At 40.8% G+C, this 18,767-nt stretch overlaps 1 protein-coding gene across 1 annotated transcript; it reads right to left on the bottom strand.

Annotated features, from left to right (window-relative positions):
• Positions 1–6,661: 6,661 nt before the first annotated feature.
• Positions 6,662–18,427, bottom strand: FAM72A (family with sequence similarity 72 member A). The gene is made up of 4 exons (XM_045982183.1): positions 17,400–18,427; positions 15,082–15,159; positions 11,608–11,732; positions 6,662–7,762 (listed from the first exon to the last, which is right to left on the bottom strand). Exons 1-4 carry the CDS (start codon positions 17,549–17,551, stop codon positions 7,668–7,670), a joined length of 450 nt encoding a protein of 149 aa, XP_045838139.1. The 5' UTR covers positions 17,552–18,427; the 3' UTR covers positions 6,662–7,667.
• Positions 18,428–18,767: the final 340 nt, after the last annotated feature.

Below are 18,767 nucleotides of genomic sequence, written 5' to 3'. Positions count from 1 at the left end.
AATCACCAGAAGACCTGCCAGCTGCAGAGCCATGCACGGCCATGCCATGTCAGCAGAACGGAGAGTTCAGGTGCTGTCACCACGTTCCCTTGTTTAAGCTAGTTCTGAGTTCAAGGCTTGGGTGAGCACATCAGATTGGCAAACGGTAAATCCTGTCTGAACTTTTGGTGGAAAGAGGATCTGGAAAATGTGCTTTCTAGCTTTTTAGCCTGTGCACTGCTGAAAAGCACAGAAGGCAGGAATAAAACAAAAATGTTTTGTTCACGGTTATAGCACCTAATGCAACGTCTGCACCTAAGAGAGGCTCATTAAATATTTGTTACATGATCAAACTGATAAGGTCTGATAAAGGAAAGGCATAATTTAGAGATGATTGTCTCTAATTAGCCCAGAGAACGATATTCTGTAGGTCTAGAACCCTGACTCTGTCATTCCCCTTTTTGTCTATATCCTGGAATATAGAGAAAGATGTAGAACTTTTGGGGGTATGTGGGTGACTCGGTTGGTTAAGCATGAGACCCTTGATTTTGGCTCAGGTCATGATCTCCCAGTTGTGAGATCGAGCCCTGCTTGAAGAGTCTTTCCCTCTGCCTCTCCCCTGACGGCACATGTATGCACGTGCACTCTTTCTCTCTCTAAAATAAATGAAAATAAAGAGAAAACACAAATAGAATTTAAGATGTTTTTCAGCCCAATACTTGCCCACCTTACCGTTACTGTAGAACCATCTTGAATCAGACACACTGAGCCCTTTTTTTGGTAATGAATTTTCATTTAAAAGGATGAATTTGGAAGAATGGGAAGAAATCCTTGAAGGGCAAGCTCTTCCATCTTTCCGGCTTCCCATGGCTTTGGCCATCTCTCTTTGAGGGCTGTTCTTCAGGATACTGACAGCTTGATTTCTCTGGGTAACATCGTGCAAAGGAAATTAGCTCAGTGTGTCTTCTCCTGAATTCCATCTGTAGCTCAATGTTTTAAGGTATTTGTGAACAAGGCTACAGAGCGATTTCGAGAAGACAAGGCAGCGTTCCAGTCTCTGAGAATATTTCTTCCGAAAAACCTTTTTTTATAAAATACCACTGAGCAGCCTGAAAACCTACCCACGCATGAGCAATCTCCTGCGATATACAGAAAGCCTTTCAGGTGTCACGGCCATAAGAGCAGGTGGTTCTTTTGGGTAGAAAAATGATGGCAAGGATGTAGAGACAGAAAGCAAACTGTTTTGATATTCTGGGTACAGCTTTCCCCAAGTGAATCATTCCCATATGCCTTCTTTTACCACGGGCCCTTTTCCAGAGGAAGTGGGTTGTGTGAATAGAGGTGTAGAGATGGACTGTGGTGGGCAAACTTCTATGGTGCCCATTTCTGGCAGATCCAATTAATCTTTTGATATTTGTCATCCCACTCTTACAAAAGTTGAGGCAAAACTCGAATATGGATTTTTTAAAAAGATTTTATTTATTTATTTGACAGGCAGAGATCACAAGTAGGCAGAGAGGCAGGCAGAGAGAGAGAGAGGGGGAAGCAGGATCCCCGCTGAGCAGAGAGCCCGACGTGGGGCTCAATCCCAGGACCCTGGGACCATGAACTGAGCTGAAGGCAGAGGCTTTAACCCACTGAGCCACAGGTGCCCCTCGAATATGGATTTAATGCCCGTTTTTGCTGTCCTCAAAATAAATACCTAAACTGATTATGAAGATTCAGTAGTGCTAATCAGAGGCAAGGCTGCTTCTGAAATTCCGTATAAATAGATTTTAAAGACAAACTTATAAGGAAGGCTGAAATTGGAGCCGTTTGTAAAGGTGATCATTTAATTCACTTTTTTATTATGAAATATTTGAGACATACAAAAAGTTTAAAGAATAGGTATATACTCCTTAGTGAACATTTGTTGCTTTTAAGATAAAAATCTGAATTAGTGAAAAAGACTTCATTTCCATGTAGAAGTGCAGCAAAGCTGGAAATTGAGTTTTGCCCAAGGTTGTCCCCACCCCCCCCCCCTTTACCAGATTGTATAAGACTAGCTTTCTTATCATGTACAGGCACACCAATCTCCCTTACTGAGAAGGGAGATATCATTTTAATTAAAAGGAAAAAAAAACAGTAGCTAAGGTCTAATAGGGAAAGATGTGTACAGGAAGCTTGCTAATGGAAAACCTGACGTTTTTGAGGGGCACCTGAATGGCTCAGTGGGTTAAGCCTCTGCCTTCAGCACAGGTCATGATCTCAGGGTCCTGGGATCGAGCCCCACATCAGGCTCTCTGCTGAGCAGGGAGCCCATTTCCCCCTCTTTCTGCCTGCCTCTCTGCCTACTTGTGATCTCTGTCTCTCAAATAAATAAATAAAATCTTTAAAAAAAAAAAAAAAAGAAAACTTGATGTTTTTGGACGGAAGACAACTACATTGAAGACCAGAAAGGACACATGGTCATTAAGCTCATTAATTCTAGGCCCTTCAAATCTTAGAGTGGTGTCAGTTACTAGCTGTGTAACAATGACCCAGTTCCTTAACCTCTCTGTACCTCAGTTTCGTGAACCGTGTGGTGAGTAGAGTAATAGGATTTGCTTCTTAGGTTGTTACATGTCAAGCCCTTAAAACAGTAAGCCCTCAGCAAATGTTACCTCACTTTCTTTGTCCTCCTCGAAAGAAAGCGTCACAGGAAAGCAAGAGCTTTGTCTTATTTAGATTCTGTGTCCTTGGCTTCTATTTTTCCCACAGTAGGCGCTCATTAAACATTAGGAGGATGGATTAATTAATGACAATAGCTAGGCTTTGAGGCTGAATGTCAAACAGAATTTGTCCTATCTTTTATAGCTAGTGAGGGAAAGAATGGACGTTGGGTTTAGAATAAGCTAGGATTATTCTAGATAATCTAATATCTAGATATTCTAGATATTCTAATCTTAGATTAAACTAAGATTAGAAGACCTGCATTCAAGTTTAAATTCTTAAAATTTTATTTTTATTAAAAAAATTTTTTAAAGTTTTTTTTGTTGTTTATTTGAGGTGGGGAGGGCACAAGCGGGGTGGGAAGGGGCAAAGGGAGAGGAAGAAGCAGACTCCGCACTGAGCAGGGAGCCCCATGTGGGGCTTGAGCCCCAGGAACCTGGGATCATGACCTAAGTCAAAAGGCAGATGCTTAACCGACTGAGCCATCCGGGCACCCCTCACGTTTAAATTCTTTCGGCTCGGGGCACCCGGGTGGCTCAGTGGGTTAAAGCCTCTGCCTTCCGCTCAGGTCATGATCCTGGGGTCCTGGGATGGAGCCCTGCATCGGGCTCTCTGCTCAGCAGGAAGCCTGCTTCCCTTCCTCTCTACCTCTGCTTGCCTCTCTACCTACTTGTGATCTCTGTCTGTCAAATAAATAAAATCTTTTAAAAAAATTAAAAAATAATAATAAAAAATAAAAATAAATAAAAATAAATTCTTTCGGCTCTCTGGGTGTTGAGGCTAAGATTTTCTTTCTTAATTTGTAAAATGGGAATAATTCCCAAGGTTATTCTGAAGATTACGTCAAGGCGTATGTGAAAGCTCACAATAAATTATAAAGGGATATACAAACACATGATACTATTAATTTTTATCTCAGTACGTTTACCCATTGGATGACAATAAAATGATTCTATGAGAGTCTTGGAAGAAAGAAGCTTTAGCTAAAGATGTAAGTACTAAAAATATTCAACCCCAGAGGTACCACAGACATAGACTAATTTTTTCCATCTGTGCAGTTTAGGGCAGATTTGGCATACGCTCCATACCAGGCAAGAAAGAAACTATGGTTAGGCTGCTTTGAAAGTAAAGAAAAAAAAAGGCAGAAAAGGCAACTATTTCCTTTTATAAGCATGAATGTTAAAATAGGGAAAGCCCTCACCGAATAATTTACCCCCGAAGCAGGACTGTTTGAGCCATATCCTCACTTTCCCCACTCCCCACTTACCTTCTAATTAGTTCTCTCATACATCACGATTTATAGATTATGGCCACTTCCTCCTCACCGAGGAAAAACAACATAGATTACTTTTTATCAGCCATGGGTGACTCAGAGGTCAAAAGAGCAATTCTTTGTAGGGTACTCTCCCTAGATGAGTACTATTGGAAGACCTGGATTTCAGAGCCAGGGATTATTTAAAATATTATGGCTTTGGATGCCTGGGTGGCTCAGTGGGTTAAGCGTCTGCCTTCGGCTCGTGTCATGGTCTCAGGGTCCTGGGATGGAGCCCCACCTCGGGCTCTCTGCTCAGCAGGGAACCTGCCTCCCCCTCTCTCCCTCTGCCTGCCTCTCTGCCTACTTGTGATTTCTGTCTGTCAAATAAATAAATAAAATCTTTTAAAAAATAAAATAAAATAATAAAACATTATGGATTTAAGATTAGGCCCCACCCGAGATGCCTCAACAGAGCCTGAGTTTGAGGTTGAGAAACTGACATGAGGAAAAAGATAGAGGAGCAAAAAAAAAAAAAAAAAAAGTCATAGCGGGTGTGCTGATGAGTCACTGTCCCTTCCTTGAACTTTAGGAACGACAGGATGGAAGAGGGAGAAAAGAGGCGGTGCCCACTGCAGACCAGATGTTCCATGAAAGTCAAGAACTTCGGGGAACTTAATGATCTGTGTATGCTCTTAGGGTAAAGGCAATAAATATAATTTCCATGGCTGAGTTGTTAATTGTATCCAGGAAAGGACACCGGGAGAACTCAGCTTGACTGCGCTTCACGCTCAGAGCGATCATCCTAAATCTCATCACTTTATTTTCTTGTTCAAAACCTTAATCACTCCACAGTGCTACTGGAATAAGTCTAAACCGAGCAATGGCGTAGACCATTCTTCACGACATCATCTCAACTTTCCTTGGTAGCTTCTTCTGCCAATTACTTCTTCTCCTCCTCTTCCTGTTCCTCCTCCCCCTCCTTCGTTCCACACCCATGTGGAGCCCAGCATGGGGACTGAACTCACTACCCTGAGACCAAGACCTGAGCTGAGATCAAGAGTCGGACACTTAACCGACTGAGCCACCCAGGCGCCCCCCTAATTAATTCTTATCACATATCTTGGAACGTATAGGGAATTACTTATAATTTACCAAATAAAGCCAGATACTTTTAAGTGCTGGTGCATGTGTTTATATATTCTCTCATCCCAGCTGGCAAACCCTTAACTGTACTTCAAAGCCTGGCAAAAGTATCACGTCTTGTCTGTAGCTTTCTCAACTCCCACTCTCTCCTACTACTCGGAATGATTGTTCTTTCATCTATGGTGTCGTTGAACTCTGAGCATGTGTTTGTTAAATCACTTACCCTGACGCATTAGGTAGCTACATCAGGTTTATCCCCTTCCCAACTCACTGCGTTCTCCGTGAACGCAAGTGTGAGCCCATCATTGTTCAATTCTTGGCACACCGTACAAACACAAGACAGATTTGCTGAATTGAATCAAAAATTAGAAGAGGGCCAAAGCATAAATGGATTTTCTAGGCCTACGAATTATGCTAGGACTAGGAACTATGTACTAACTCTTCATGTATGATTCCGCTTTTGGTCTTATCAGAGTGCGTGTAACTTGCTTTTTAAAGAAACAGTGTCAAAAATAAAAACCAGTGTCATGACTATGTTTCTTCAGATAAAACATTATTAATTCATTTGTAGCTGAGACTTGCCCTTCCTATGACCCAGTTAGCTAAAAGGTAGCTGAATAATTTGAAATATTCTCCAGCTGGAATGGGATTACATTTGGGGTTTGCTTTAATCAGTGCACCCTCTCCTTGTCTTTGCCTTCAAAGAGCCCCCTTCGAAAGCACGAACACAGTGGAAACCGGATGAGCACTGCCGAATTTCAAACTTGCCACTTTCTCTCTAGCATTAAACTTTTCTTCTCTAATTGAACAAGTTAACTGAAGACGTATATAATGTAGTATCAGTTTATTTTTTTACTCTTATTCATTATGCCACCTTGTTCCAAAAAATCTTTAAGAGAGGTTAAAGGAAAACAAATCCAAATCCAAAACCAAATTGTTCCACATCTGGTCCACATTCACCCACAGCATCCCAGGGCTGACCATTAGTCAGTGTGAAAGACATTTGGAAAAATTTTCCAGGTACTAGTAATAGCATTTCCTGCAGTGGGATGTTGGTTTACAGCAAAGGATTGTGTTGATGCTCACAGGTCACTTCTACCTTATGACCCAGTATGAGTTTGTTCAACCTTGAAATCAGCCACAGAGGCCCCCTCCCAGGGTACATAATGAGGCTGTTGTTACCCAGCAGGCATTGCGGCTAAATAGAATTGTAGCTGACTCACATCTGAAGGGGCGTATGGGGTAGAGCGCAGAGCGTAAAGAGTAAGACAGGAGTTCTGGAGTCAATCTGTCTGTCTGCGTTTGAATCTGGCCACACCCCTGACTGGTGATGTGACCTTGGACAAGCTGTTTTAACTTCTCTATGCCTCAGCTGTGTCATCAGTGAAAGCCGAATGTTAAAATCTACCTTGTGGGTTTGTGGTGTGGAATAAGTGAATTAAACCTGTCGAGAGTTTCGAAGGGTGTCTGGTACCTGGTGAGCACTCAGTGTTAGCTCTTGGGGGTTTTACTTTTCCATTTGGAGGTAAGAGAAGTGGGTACAATGAAAAATGAAAGGAAGGCTGGTCATCGTTACAACAAAACTTTATTTACAGAACCGCAACTCAGACTGTTTTAGTATCACTATTAACAAAATGCCTACAGCTGAGGTATTGCTAAAATCACAATCAACACTATCCCGGTTTCCTATTTCTGTGTGGCTCTGAATGCAGCTTAAAACAAAAACAAAATTCTCTTTATAACGTACAATGGCTTAAGCAAAACCCTTCTTTAGTTTTTAGTTTTGTTTTTTTTTTCTATTTAAGGGTTGGAACTGAGACTGCTCATTTAAAATTTGCTATTTACAGAGAAAGTCCTAGAGAAGAGAATAACTTAAAAGACGGAGGTTTAGTTGATTTGCTTTTATAACACAATAACCTTATGACTCTAGAAGAATGCAAATAAATAATGTTGGTAAACAGTATGTATTGATAATTTTGCGACAAATTCATTTCTCTAACATTGTGCTGAGGAATGAAGAGGATTTCTCCATAGATTTTCAACTTTTATCTTATTCTATTTGCTGATTCACAAAGTCTTGCTCCATTTTAAGGAGTTTTCACCAGTATAACGCAGGAGAACCAGTATCTATGGAAACCTAACAGCTTGGTTTCTTAAAAAAAATATGTATGCATGGTCATACCCATAGATACACGCTTGGTTGACATACACACATGAATATGTACGAACGCCCCTTATTCAAGAATGTAAAATGAAGAGTTTCTGGTATCTAGTTCTAAGAAAAATTCCCCGAGATTGTGAGGTAGTTGACTGACACATGAAATAATCTTCTCCAGTCTGAATTTAAGAATACACCTTCACTGGGTGGAGAGTTGGAGAGAGGAAGAGGAATCAATAGAAGAAAAGAATTACAATGGCTCAAATTAAATTCAGGTAATGAATCTGAGACAGCAAATAAATAAATCAACAAATGTCCCATTTTCCCCCCAAAAAGAGAAATCAGTATTAAATCCTTACTAATACTTCTACAGTCAATCCATTAATATGTATTTTAAATAGGAAAGAGTCTGAATATTACACATGTCATAATCCCTCCCCTTCATCGAATCCAGTCCTCCGCTGAGATATCTAACGAGTCTTCGTCTGCGTTCTCCTCTATCTCTGGTAAGTTGCCCCACAGTAGGAAGTTTACACCTGAAAAGAAAAATCATAAAATTACTTAGTGCTGATTACTATCACAACTCAGAACATGCTGTAGGAAACCTTATATGTTAACATTCTTGTATGAAACCTTAGTGTTAACAGCAAAGAGAAAAGATATTTAAAAATGTACCACAGATTTAAAAAATTATCTAATAGCATTCATGTAGGACATAAACATTATGTAGGCCCTTTTAAGAAAGAGCTTGAATTCTAGAAACTTCGAATTCCAAAGGATCTTAAGAGTCCATTTTCTCAAACGCTGTCCCCAGCTATATTATTGCATAATAACTCTACACTAATAATTTCCAAATCTATTTTAATGATTTTTAAGGATGGAGATCTCGTAAGATTATTTTAGATCAAGCGTCTCTTTGGAGGGTCCAGGGAAAAGGCTTGAAATAAGTCTGCTCATCTCCTCAACCAGGATGGAAGTAGCTGGTGGCTTTTTCGTGATTAAAAAAAAGCAAGGTTTTGCAGCCAGTTGTCATCTGAACTGCAATCCTTACAACAGGTGGGTTTTGGTCTCGGGGGTATGAAGGTAGAACTTTGGGACCAGGTTGTAGCTGCCAACACAATAAACAAAACGACAATCTGAAGCCTCATAATAAAAGACAGTCAGATTTCCTACTGAAGAACCTAGCAAAGGTATGTAGTAAAATGACAGGAGCATGAGATGGCTTATTCTGGGCACGTACTCTATCATATAACTTGAAAGCACTAAATTGGGAAAAATACTGTTATCGGTTGACTTCTAGCAGAGCCAATGGAGTCCAACAAGGAAATGGCCACACAGTAGAATGGAATGAGCCAGGGTTGGGAGATTTGGTTTGGATCTAGTCACTGGTAGTAGCCACTACTATCAGGATATCACGGATGTTTTTGCTACCTCTACAACAAATGTATGCAACTGCAGACAATATATATTACTTTTTGGGTGTATTTAAATTTTTTATAGTGTGGCATTATGTGTATCCTTTCTAACTCGCTTTTTTCATTCAACATTATGTTTTTGAGATTTACCTATATCCCTGCGTATAGCTTTAGCTCATTTCTTTTTATTTCTGTATTCTGTTCCATGAATTAAATGTGTATATAGCAAATATATACATATATATCAAATAGAATGCATCTCTCATTGCTTCCTAACTGCCCATATTGCATAGGAGTTCAAGGAGACATGTACAACGAGGTGTTGAAACAGTGGAAACCATCAACTGTCTCTCTTGGTTGAGATATTAGAATCATAGCATGCAAGAAGTTAGCATCTCTTTCATGCTGGGGGGGTGGATACAGATGTCTATCCTATTTTCTGTAATGTGTGTGTGTGTGTGTGTGTTTGCACTGTTTATAATAAAAAATATTTCCCCTCCAAGAATGAATGGCATGCTGTTTCTGGTAATATGGCATTGATGAGCTAACAGGATAATAAGGAATTACCAGGCCAAAACCTAACGGATCATTAGAACCCATAAGGGTAAATGAGGGCTGTAGTCACCTTGCCTTTGAGAACATTCGTCAATCCCAGAGAATTTGAACTGAATTTTCTCAAGCATCCTCAGGAGAGCTTCGGGAAATCAGGTCAACACGTGAAGCCTAGTCTAGAACATAGACTTGGGGCCCTTTCATTCTAAACATTCTAGAATTTCATAAAGCTTGTGTATGTATTCCTTTGATGCTGCTGATTCAGGTGATTCAAGGACAGTCCCAACATCATGAAGAACCCTATTTTATACCAAGCCTCTAGAAGGTTTTACTTTAAATCACAATATTAGGGTTACAAAGGAGAAGCTTGATATTTTTGGAGTGAATACTCAAGAGACATGAGTAGCTTGGCACAATTGGTTCAAAGGAGAAAAAATAAACTAAGAGATTGGATCTGACAGAAGGAGCACCTTCCTTTCTCTGCTAAGGGAGGAAGGAAATCCTGTGATACATCTGTTTCTCATGGATTAGATTCAATGCAAATGGAAGAATGCAGGGCTTTTATCTTTGAAAAATTGACCAATATTAAAAAGTAAATCAAAATGGAAAAATCTCCACCCTGTGTTTTGAATTCTGTGAAGCAGGAAAAATAGTATCAAAGCAGAAACTTCCTTTAATGTGTCCCATGATCAACACAAATATAAAACTGGAAGCCCAAGCTAGGAGCCCGTATGGCAGGGGAATTCAGATAACTCCTTCCTCAAAAATGGCCCTCTTGGGGCGCCTGGGTGGCTCAGTGGATTAAGCCGCTGCCTTCGGCTCAGGTCATGATCTCAGGGTCCTGGGATCGAGCCCCACATCAGGCTCTCTGCTCCGTGGGGAGCCTGCTTCCTCCTCTCTCTCTGCCTGCCTCTCTGCCTACTTGTGATCTCTCTCTGTCAAATAAATAAATAAAATCTTAAAAAAAAAAAATGGCCCTCTTAACATCCCAGAGTCTAAAATTAAGACTCGCAAATGATGGGTTGAGAACTACAATTGAATGCCAGGTGATTAAAAAAAAAATCTGAGTCTATAAAAACCCAAGCATAATTGGTGGGTTTGAAGACCCCGAGAAGCTAGCTTACAGTTCATGATCTTTAGTCTGTGACGGCAAATCACCCCTAAGAAAAGGAATATGTTTTAGGTTGTGAAGAAGATTAAAACATACATCTAAAAACCTGAGAGTGTTAGTGCCAACCTGGATTGCTGAGTTCTTTAAATTTGTTCTGCAAACTTTAGTTGTCACTAAAAAAATCCCACTCAGAGTCAACCTGGTCTATTGTGTAAATAGATACCAGACAGAGAAAACTTGTGTCCTACAACAAAACCACATGGCTCCAGACAAGATAAAATGTATCATGTAAATATCCTTTAAGAATTGGTTGTATGTAGGCTCCTGGGTGGCTCAGTGGGTTAAGCCTCTGCCTTCAGCTCGGATCATGACTCAGGGTCCTGGGATTGAGCCCTGCATCGGGCTCTCTGCTCAGTGGGCAGCCTGCTTCCCCCCTCTCTCTCTGCCTGCCTCTCTGCCTACTTGAGATCTCTCTCTCTCTGCCAAATAAATAAATACAATCTTAAAAAAAAAAGAATTGGTTGTATGTTACATAATTAGGAAAACATACTGGTATTAAATATTTCCCTTGAATAAAATTCCATCATAATTTATTGCTATAGATGTCAAAATGCCTGTTTTTATCCTGGAGCAACATCACCAAATACAACAGTTACCCAGTCATCTTCCCTCCCACCTCCCCACTGCCCCAGCCTCCCCTCCCCACTTTCTTACACACACACACACACACACGCACGCACACACACACACACACACAAGCACAATTGACCATCAAATCTAAAATCTTCCAAAATTCTCTGGAGTTATAATATGTATCAAGGCAACATTTTAGTGCAACTAAAATATTAATTTAAAAAGACCGAGAAGAGGGGCGCCTGGGTGGCTCAGTTGTTAACCTTCTGCCTTCGGCTCAGATCAGGATCCCAGGGTTCTGGGATGGAGCCCAGCATCGGGCTCCCAGCTCAGTGGAAGCCTGCTTCTGCCTCTCTCACTCCCCCTGCTTGTGTTCCCTTTCTCGCTGTCTCTGTCAAATAAATAAATAAAATCTTAAAAAAAAAAAAAAAAAAGACTGAGAAGAGCCACGTTTGAGGCCTTATATACAATGGTGACAGCAGAAATGGCAATGAATTTTGGCTAGTCGTTTCCCTAACTGAATGCTTGGGATCAAAGGACTCAAGTTTCACTCTTTCAACGCAGGTAAGAGGGTTTCAGAGGGAATCCTAAAATGATCTATTGGAAGCTTCACTGAGGTATTGATAGACAAATAAATGTTAGGGCAATTTCTAAGTCAGCTGTTTCTTACCGGTAGAGTCTAGTCTGTTAATATCATAAACTGCTTGGCTGTGAAACATCCAGAAGTGTCCATTGTTGCAGGAAAGAAGGCAGGAACAACATGGAACGATCACATGATAACCTACAATGTTCCCACTGAGACAGAAAGTAAATACAGTTAGATACCCCCTAATAACTGGCCTTATAAGCATTTTTATGTGCTAAAGTAAATAGATAGACCATATGAAGACCTCATTTCCTCCTAACAACCTCCGCTGCTAGGACCTTTGGGATAGGAGTTACCCGGCAATGTTAAATTTGACAGTGCTACTAGAAAATGGTCTTCCAGGTAAGTAAAACAATACTAACACATTCTCCATTTCTTTCCTGGGATTCCTTTAGGCATTCTCCTTAAGCTAGCTTCTAGATGCTGGGCCCTAGGGTCGTGATGTGCTCTGTAAAGCACCCACAACTGATGTGTTGTGCAGACACGAGACATGAGATCAACTCAGCTCTGTGGGTAAAAGGTTTTTGCTGGTCCCAGGACCGTGGCAGGTTGGGTTCTTCTATGTTCTAGTTCGATGCCAGCACCTAAAAACTGTCTCAACAGATGGAGGAGTAGGAAGACAGCATGAGCCCCTGTAAACCAAACACAGGCTGGCTGCTCTAATTTTAGTTTTGGTGTTTTTGAAGGAATTCAGAAATAAAGCAAATCCATAGCTTCTCGAAAAAGTTGCAAAAGTTTTGACTCTCTTCAAGAGTATCCATCTGATTATAAGTACCTCAGTTTCCACAGATATTTTTCTTCTATGTGGTCACTATTAAATAGAGTGAATATAGAGGGAATGTCTTAGCTAGTGCTTAAAAAAATGACAACACAAACTACTTATACCTTGGGTTGTAAAAATTCTTATTATAGCTTGTTCCCATCCTGGGAGATGTGGGAGTCAGTCATTTTTGTGAGGCCCTATAAAAAAAATTACTATAAAAGGTACCATCCTACCTAAAATATGTCTTCTAATCATAATCTGCTTGAAAGGCAAACAAATGAAAGCAAGTTGTTCTTGGGCCAGGACTGACAGTTATTTGTAAGACTATATTGCAAGAGTAAATTCTATGGCTTTAATCATCATTTATATTCATTCACTCATTCAGCTCATGTTTATTGAACATCTATTATGTGCCAAGTACTGTTCTAGGTGCTGGCAGTCCAGCAGTAGACAAAGTCCTTGTTCTCATGGAACTAACGTTCGAGTAGGGACACATCAGACCATTTTGCTCCCCCATTAAAACCCCTTCAGTGGTTTTCCATTGGCCAAAAATCAAAACAAAAAACCCCTTCATGCCAAGGTCTAGACCCATGCTAATCCAAAATGTGGCTATTAAGGACTTGAAATTTGGCTAGACTGAACTGAAGTGTGTGTAAATAGAAAACATACACAAGATTTTAAAGACTATGAAGAAAAAAATAGAATGTAAAATATTGCATTAATAAATTTTTATGTTGGGTACATGTTGAAATAATATTTTGGTTTTACTGGGTTAAATAGAACATACAACTTAAATTAATTTCACTTATTCCTTTTTTACTTTTTAAAATGTGGTTATTATTAGATTTTATTTATTCATTTATTGTTTTTTAAATAAGATTTTAAATTAGATATATGGCTTGTAGATTTCTTTTTTTACATTAAAATTTTTTAAAATTTTAATAACATATAATGTTTTATTTGCTTCAGGGGTACAGGTCTGTGAATCATCAGTCTTACACAATTCGCAGCACTCACCATAGCACCTACCCTCCCCAGTGTCCATAACCCAGCTACCCTTGTAGATTTCTATGGGACAGCGCTGGTCTAGATTATCTGGATTCTGACTGTATCTCTAATCTACTCATATCACTCTTCCTTGATGTTCACAATGTCTCAGCCACTGGCCATTCTCTTCTTATTCCTGGAGCATGTTAAGTTCTTCTTGCCTTGGGTTCTCCACACTCGATGTTCCATCTGCCTAGAACATTTTCTCTTGGGGTACTTCTCATCCTTTTGGATTCAACTCCAATGTTACCTTCTCATGAAAAGGCTTCCCTAAGCATGCTACCTCAGAGAGTTTTTACCTACTCTCCCAAACTCTACTATTCTCTATCATTTATTATAATTATTTCCTTTGGAACACTTTCCACCCTATGAAATATCTTTTTTTTTTTTTTTTTAAGAAGTCTCCACACCCAGTGCAGGGCGTGAACTCACAACCCTGAGACCAAGAGTCACATGGTCCACTGACTATGCCAGCCAGGTACCCCAAACTTTATTTATCTATCTACTTATTTATTTATTTAAAGAAGGCTCCACATTCAACATGGGGCTTGAACTCACAACCCCGAGATCTAGAGTTGTGTGCTCTACCGACCCAGCCAGCTGGTATCCCTCATACTCTATTCAATATCTTATTTATTTAAATATCTTACTAACTGATTGCCTTATCACTAGAATATAATGTCTAAAAGCCAGTGATTTTGTCTTATTTATTGCAGTGTTTCTAGCCTCTATATCAATGACTAGCACATAGTAGAACTTCAATAGTTTGAATGAATGAAAAAATGAATTTAAATCATCATTAACACATAAGAATTTGAATTATTAGGATTATAATTTATAACCCAAACCCCATTTAAGTGTTAAAATAATCTCAGCTTTTTTCTCTCTAAAATGGGACTAATAATGCTCAAGTCTCCCCACCTCTCAAAAAATAATAGTAATAGCTTTCATCTGTGTTATAATTCATGATCTAGGGGCACCTGAGTGGCTCAGTGGATTAAATCTCTACCTTTGGCTCAGGTCATGATCTCAGGGTCCTGGGATTGAGCCCCTCATCAGACTCTCTGCTCAGCAGGGAGTCTGCTTCCGCCCTCCCCCCCTACCTCCCTACCCCCGCCCTGCCTTCTGCTCTGCCTACTTGTGATCTCTCTCTCGGTCAAATGAATAAATAAAATCTTTAAAAGAAATAATTTATGATCTATTAAGTCTTTTAACATTCATAATACTCCGTAAAGTAAATACAAAAGATATTTAAATTTCTATCTTCTTAAGTTAGAAGATAGTTTCTATCTTTTAAAGATATAAATTAGACAAGGAAATGGAGGTTCAGGGGTTTCGATGTTTAAGGAGTTTACTTGAGATCACATTGAGAGTAAGTGTAGGGTCAGGGCTCAAACCTGATTTGTTATGATTGTAACTGTGTGTTTTTTCCTCCTAAACTATGTTGTTTTCTTTCTGAAAATGGAACCAGAGATTTGTCAATGCACTCTGAAAAATTGTAAAATCATATACAAATGTGCCACAAGACCCTTCTAAAAAATTATTCTAAATAACAAATGGGTTTTCAATGGCTCATTGCATGGGTTATAACCAGTGCTTGATGCGGTCCACTGAACCTTTCTCCGTGTTGTGGTGTTAACATCCATCTTCCAAATGCAGGGCTATCTAGAATCTTGCCAAAAATTTACCATTTTAAGCATGCGATGTCCTTCAGTTTACATTTGCAGATTTCAGTGAAATAGCATCTTCCAATGAAGTCCACTGCACTGGAGAGGGAAATGTGCAGAAATAGTCAAGGTACTTTGAAAAATATTGTTGTAAAAAATGTACATAATGTAAAATTTACCAACTTAGTCAATTTTTAAGTGTACGGTTCTGAAGTGTTAAGTGTTGAGCAATGTCCTTCATTGTTGAGCAATGAACCTCCAGGCCATTTTCATATTGCAAAACTGAAACTCTCTACCCATTAAACAACTCCCCATTTCCCTCTGCAACCACCATCTACTTTCTGTTTCTATGAATCTGACTATTTTATATAGCACAGATAAGTGAAAGCACACAGTATTTGTCTTTTTGTGACTGGCTGATTTCATTTAGCATAATGTTCTCAAGGTCCATCCATGCTGTAGCATGCAACAGGATAGCCCTCCTTAATAAGGCTGAATAGTACTATATTGTAAGCATATACCACATTTTGTTCATTCATCTGTTGATGAACATTTAACATTTTTTTCCCCATCTCTCCGTTATTCTGAATTATACTGTTGAGAACATGTGTGTGCAAATATACTTTTTAAATCCTGCAATGAATTTTCTGGGATATGTATAACTAAATATAAGCACACACTCAGATATATACACACACCCAGAAGTGGGATTCCTGGATCATATGGTAATTCTATTTTCAATTTCTCAGGAACTTCCATGCTATTTTCCATAGCAGCAGCACCATTCTATGTTCCTACCAGTGGTGCACAAGGGTTCCAATTTTTTCATATCCTTGTCATTAAGTTTACTTTTGGTTGTGATTTAGCATGAATTTTGTAGGCCCAAAGAGCTGAAAGAGACTCTGGAGTAGAACATAGTATATTTTGTAAGAGTCAGTTAATACTTGTGAGCTTACCATAAATACAACAAAAGTTTCATTTAAAAAAATCTCATGTGTTCATTAATTCATACACATCTTAGCACGTTAATCCATCAGTCATAAACCCTTCAAGGAAGAACAGACCATAGGAAAAAACCTGGTTCCATTCTCAACTCTGGTTTCACCTCTAACAATTCACATACCTGAGCCCTCATCTTACTGTTTACTACAGCCATTGCAAAGATGAATGGGTTAATATCTTAAATTTGTGTGCATCTGTGTGGATGCGCTACGAAAAGGAAAAGCACTAGACAACAACTCATAGGATGTGTGCAATCGTAGGTTCTAGATTTTTTGTCTAGTGCTTTTTCTTTCTGCAACACACACACATACACGCACACATACTCAAACTTAGTAACCCAAATATCTTTGTATGACTACACTTAAACCACTTCAGAAAAGATTTCAAGAAAGGAAGAGTTTTACAGCTTGGAGTACGTTTTTAAAAATGTTCAAGTTTCTAGCATTGAAAAGTTCATTTTAAAGTGTCATGATTATTGGCCTGTTTCTCTGGCTCTGTGTCCAAAGAATAGCTGTTCGCCCGTATTTTGGATAATTACTCTTTCACTTTAATGATAAAGACCCAAATTTTGAAAAGTATGTAAGGGCATATATATGCTGACTATGGAAAGAGAAAGTACCTTTTAGAGCCCGAAAAGGTATATTTGAGTCAAATAAAATGGCTATTCATCCAAATAGGTAACAAATTCTTAAGGACTCTACCAACAAAAGTGGGTAGTGTCCGAAAACAGAATTTAAGAGGATTTAAATGCATAGTATCTGAAACAGTGAACAAGGATTGTTTCAGGGCTAAGTTTCTATTTCATCTCATACAAATCCAATTCTCGTTCATTAGGAGTGAGATTTTTGAGAAAAGAACACTGACTTACACGGACAATGAATCTGAATCAGCCTGCCAATTGCAAATACTGGCAGAAAATTATGAATATTTTTTGGCCTAAAACCTTATGGATAAAAATGAAAAACCTAGTGGCCTCTTCTTACAGTACAGAAAATCTTGCCCGACTTTACCTAGAGTCTAGGGTCTAGGTCATAGCCTGGATCCAGTGAGATTAGGATGGTTGGGCAGGGCACAGCGCCAGGGATTCAGGTTCAGGGATGTGGTCACATGACTGTAATTGAACTAGAAGCATGACATCAGGACTGACCACTCTGGCTAAACCACAGACTTTGTCCAGACAGTCTGCCCACTTAGTTATACTCCAAAGGGATCATCAGACTGTTGGGAGTGGCTGGAACACCAAAATGATAACTTCCTTGTTGACTCCCCGAGGTCCAAACCATACACTTTTCCCATTTAGTTAAAGGCTACCGTTGCCCGCCACTAGCATGACTTACTTGGTAGGAGGGATGTCGGTAGAGAAAAGGTCTATTTCAGTATCAGCCAGCAAAACAGCCTTCATTCCCCTAGAGCTGAGCACTTGTTTACAGAATTTGCAACACAGGATGGACACGCACCGGTCCTTGAAACTACAAGTGCTGGTAGACATGGCGTCCCGGGAAAGGTGCGGTGTGGGATTTTGAAAGAGGAGACAAGAGCAGCCCCTTTCCTCGTTTGATTCCCCCGGGGTTAAAAATTAGATCGCGAGGTCTAGAGCTCTTCTAAGCCCTCGGTTGGGAAGGAAATGAGTTCTTTTCTGACTCCCGTGGGAAGGTGAAAGTAGTATTTATTGAGGAGGCGCTCGGGGAAGCGAGTGGGGTTTGAAGCTGGGGAGGCGCGAGCTGCAAGGGGCCTCCGGAACTTCTCGACAGCAGGCTCCCCAGCCCCGAGGCTAAAAGGCTCCTCTACGCTTCAGCCCCCGCCCCTTTGAGCAATTCCCTAAGCTTTCTCCAGCGGCGTCTTCCCTTCTCGTCTCTTTTCCGAGAAAGCTCCCCTCCTAAGCCCCTCCCTCGGAGCGCTCCAATTCCTCCCGCTGGGACCGCCGGCCAAGCGTCCCTACCCACGCCTCGTCTTTGGAAATCCTTCTCCTCTTCCCAGGATCCAGAAATCCCCTCAGCTTTTCCCACGACCCCTGGTTGTCCTCAGTCCTCCCGGGACCCTCCCCCGCTCTGCTCGCTCGCCAGCTCCCGCTTCACTTCTCTCCAGGCAGCCCCCAGCCCTCAGCGTGCGGACTAGCTCTCGCGGAGTTTCTCTCGGTCCCCAGTCCTTCAGCTCTGCCTCGTGCCCCCCCCGCGGTCCCCTTAGGTCTCCCTCCGAGCGGCCGCTCCGGAGCGCGCGGTTGGGTTGGCGGGACGGGGCAGAGATCACTTGGGGCTCAGCCGGCGCTGGGGTCTCTGCTACCGAACGCGTCGTTTTTTGCTCCTTCTTCCGCTCTCTCTGCCTTTCCAACCGGCTGTCAGTTTGAATTGCCGGCGCCGCGCACCGATTGGGAGAACTAGAGTTCGTCCGCGTCCCGCATTGGAAGGCTCCGGAGCCTTCCCCTGCTGAGATCTTAGTGGCTTGGAGACCGAATGCCCCGCCTCAGTAACGGTGCCGAGATCTGTTCAGCTTTCTGGTTGGTGGAGTTTGGCTCCGCCTACGCTCTCATTGGCCGTTCCCTAGTGGTTTTGGCAAATCCTACTCCCGCCCCAGCGAAAGCGTCAAGGCACGCCCTTCGCGCTTCTTATTGGAAGATTTTCTACAGTCCCCGCCGGTCTCTACTCTCTATTGGTTAAAATTCTCCGCAACGCCCCTCTTTTCTACACCGGTCCAATTGGTCGTGCTTT

The sequence above is a fragment of the Meles meles genome, chromosome 17 (genome assembly GCF_922984935.1).
Source record: "Meles meles chromosome 17, mMelMel3.1 paternal haplotype, whole genome shotgun sequence".
Lineage (NCBI taxonomy): Eukaryota > Metazoa > Chordata > Mammalia > Carnivora > Mustelidae > Meles > Meles meles.
The sequence above is the reverse complement of the archived record's forward strand: the minus strand, read 5'-3'. Positions and strand labels throughout refer to the sequence as shown.

Excerpts from the sequence above, each read along its gene's own strand:
- FAM72A (XM_045982183.1), bottom strand. The coding sequence starts at position 17,551 with ATGTCTACCAGCACTTGTAGTTTCAAGGACCGGTGCGTGTCCATCCTG. Across the intron at positions 15,160-17,399 it reads ACCGACATCCCTCCTACCAA|TGCAGTGGACTTCATTGGAA; the intron begins GTAAGTCATGCT and ends TTCCCTCTCCAG. Across the intron at positions 11,733-15,081 it reads GACATCGCATGCTTAAAATG|TGGGAACATTGTAGGTTATC; the intron begins GTAAATTTTTGG and ends TTTCTGTCTCAG.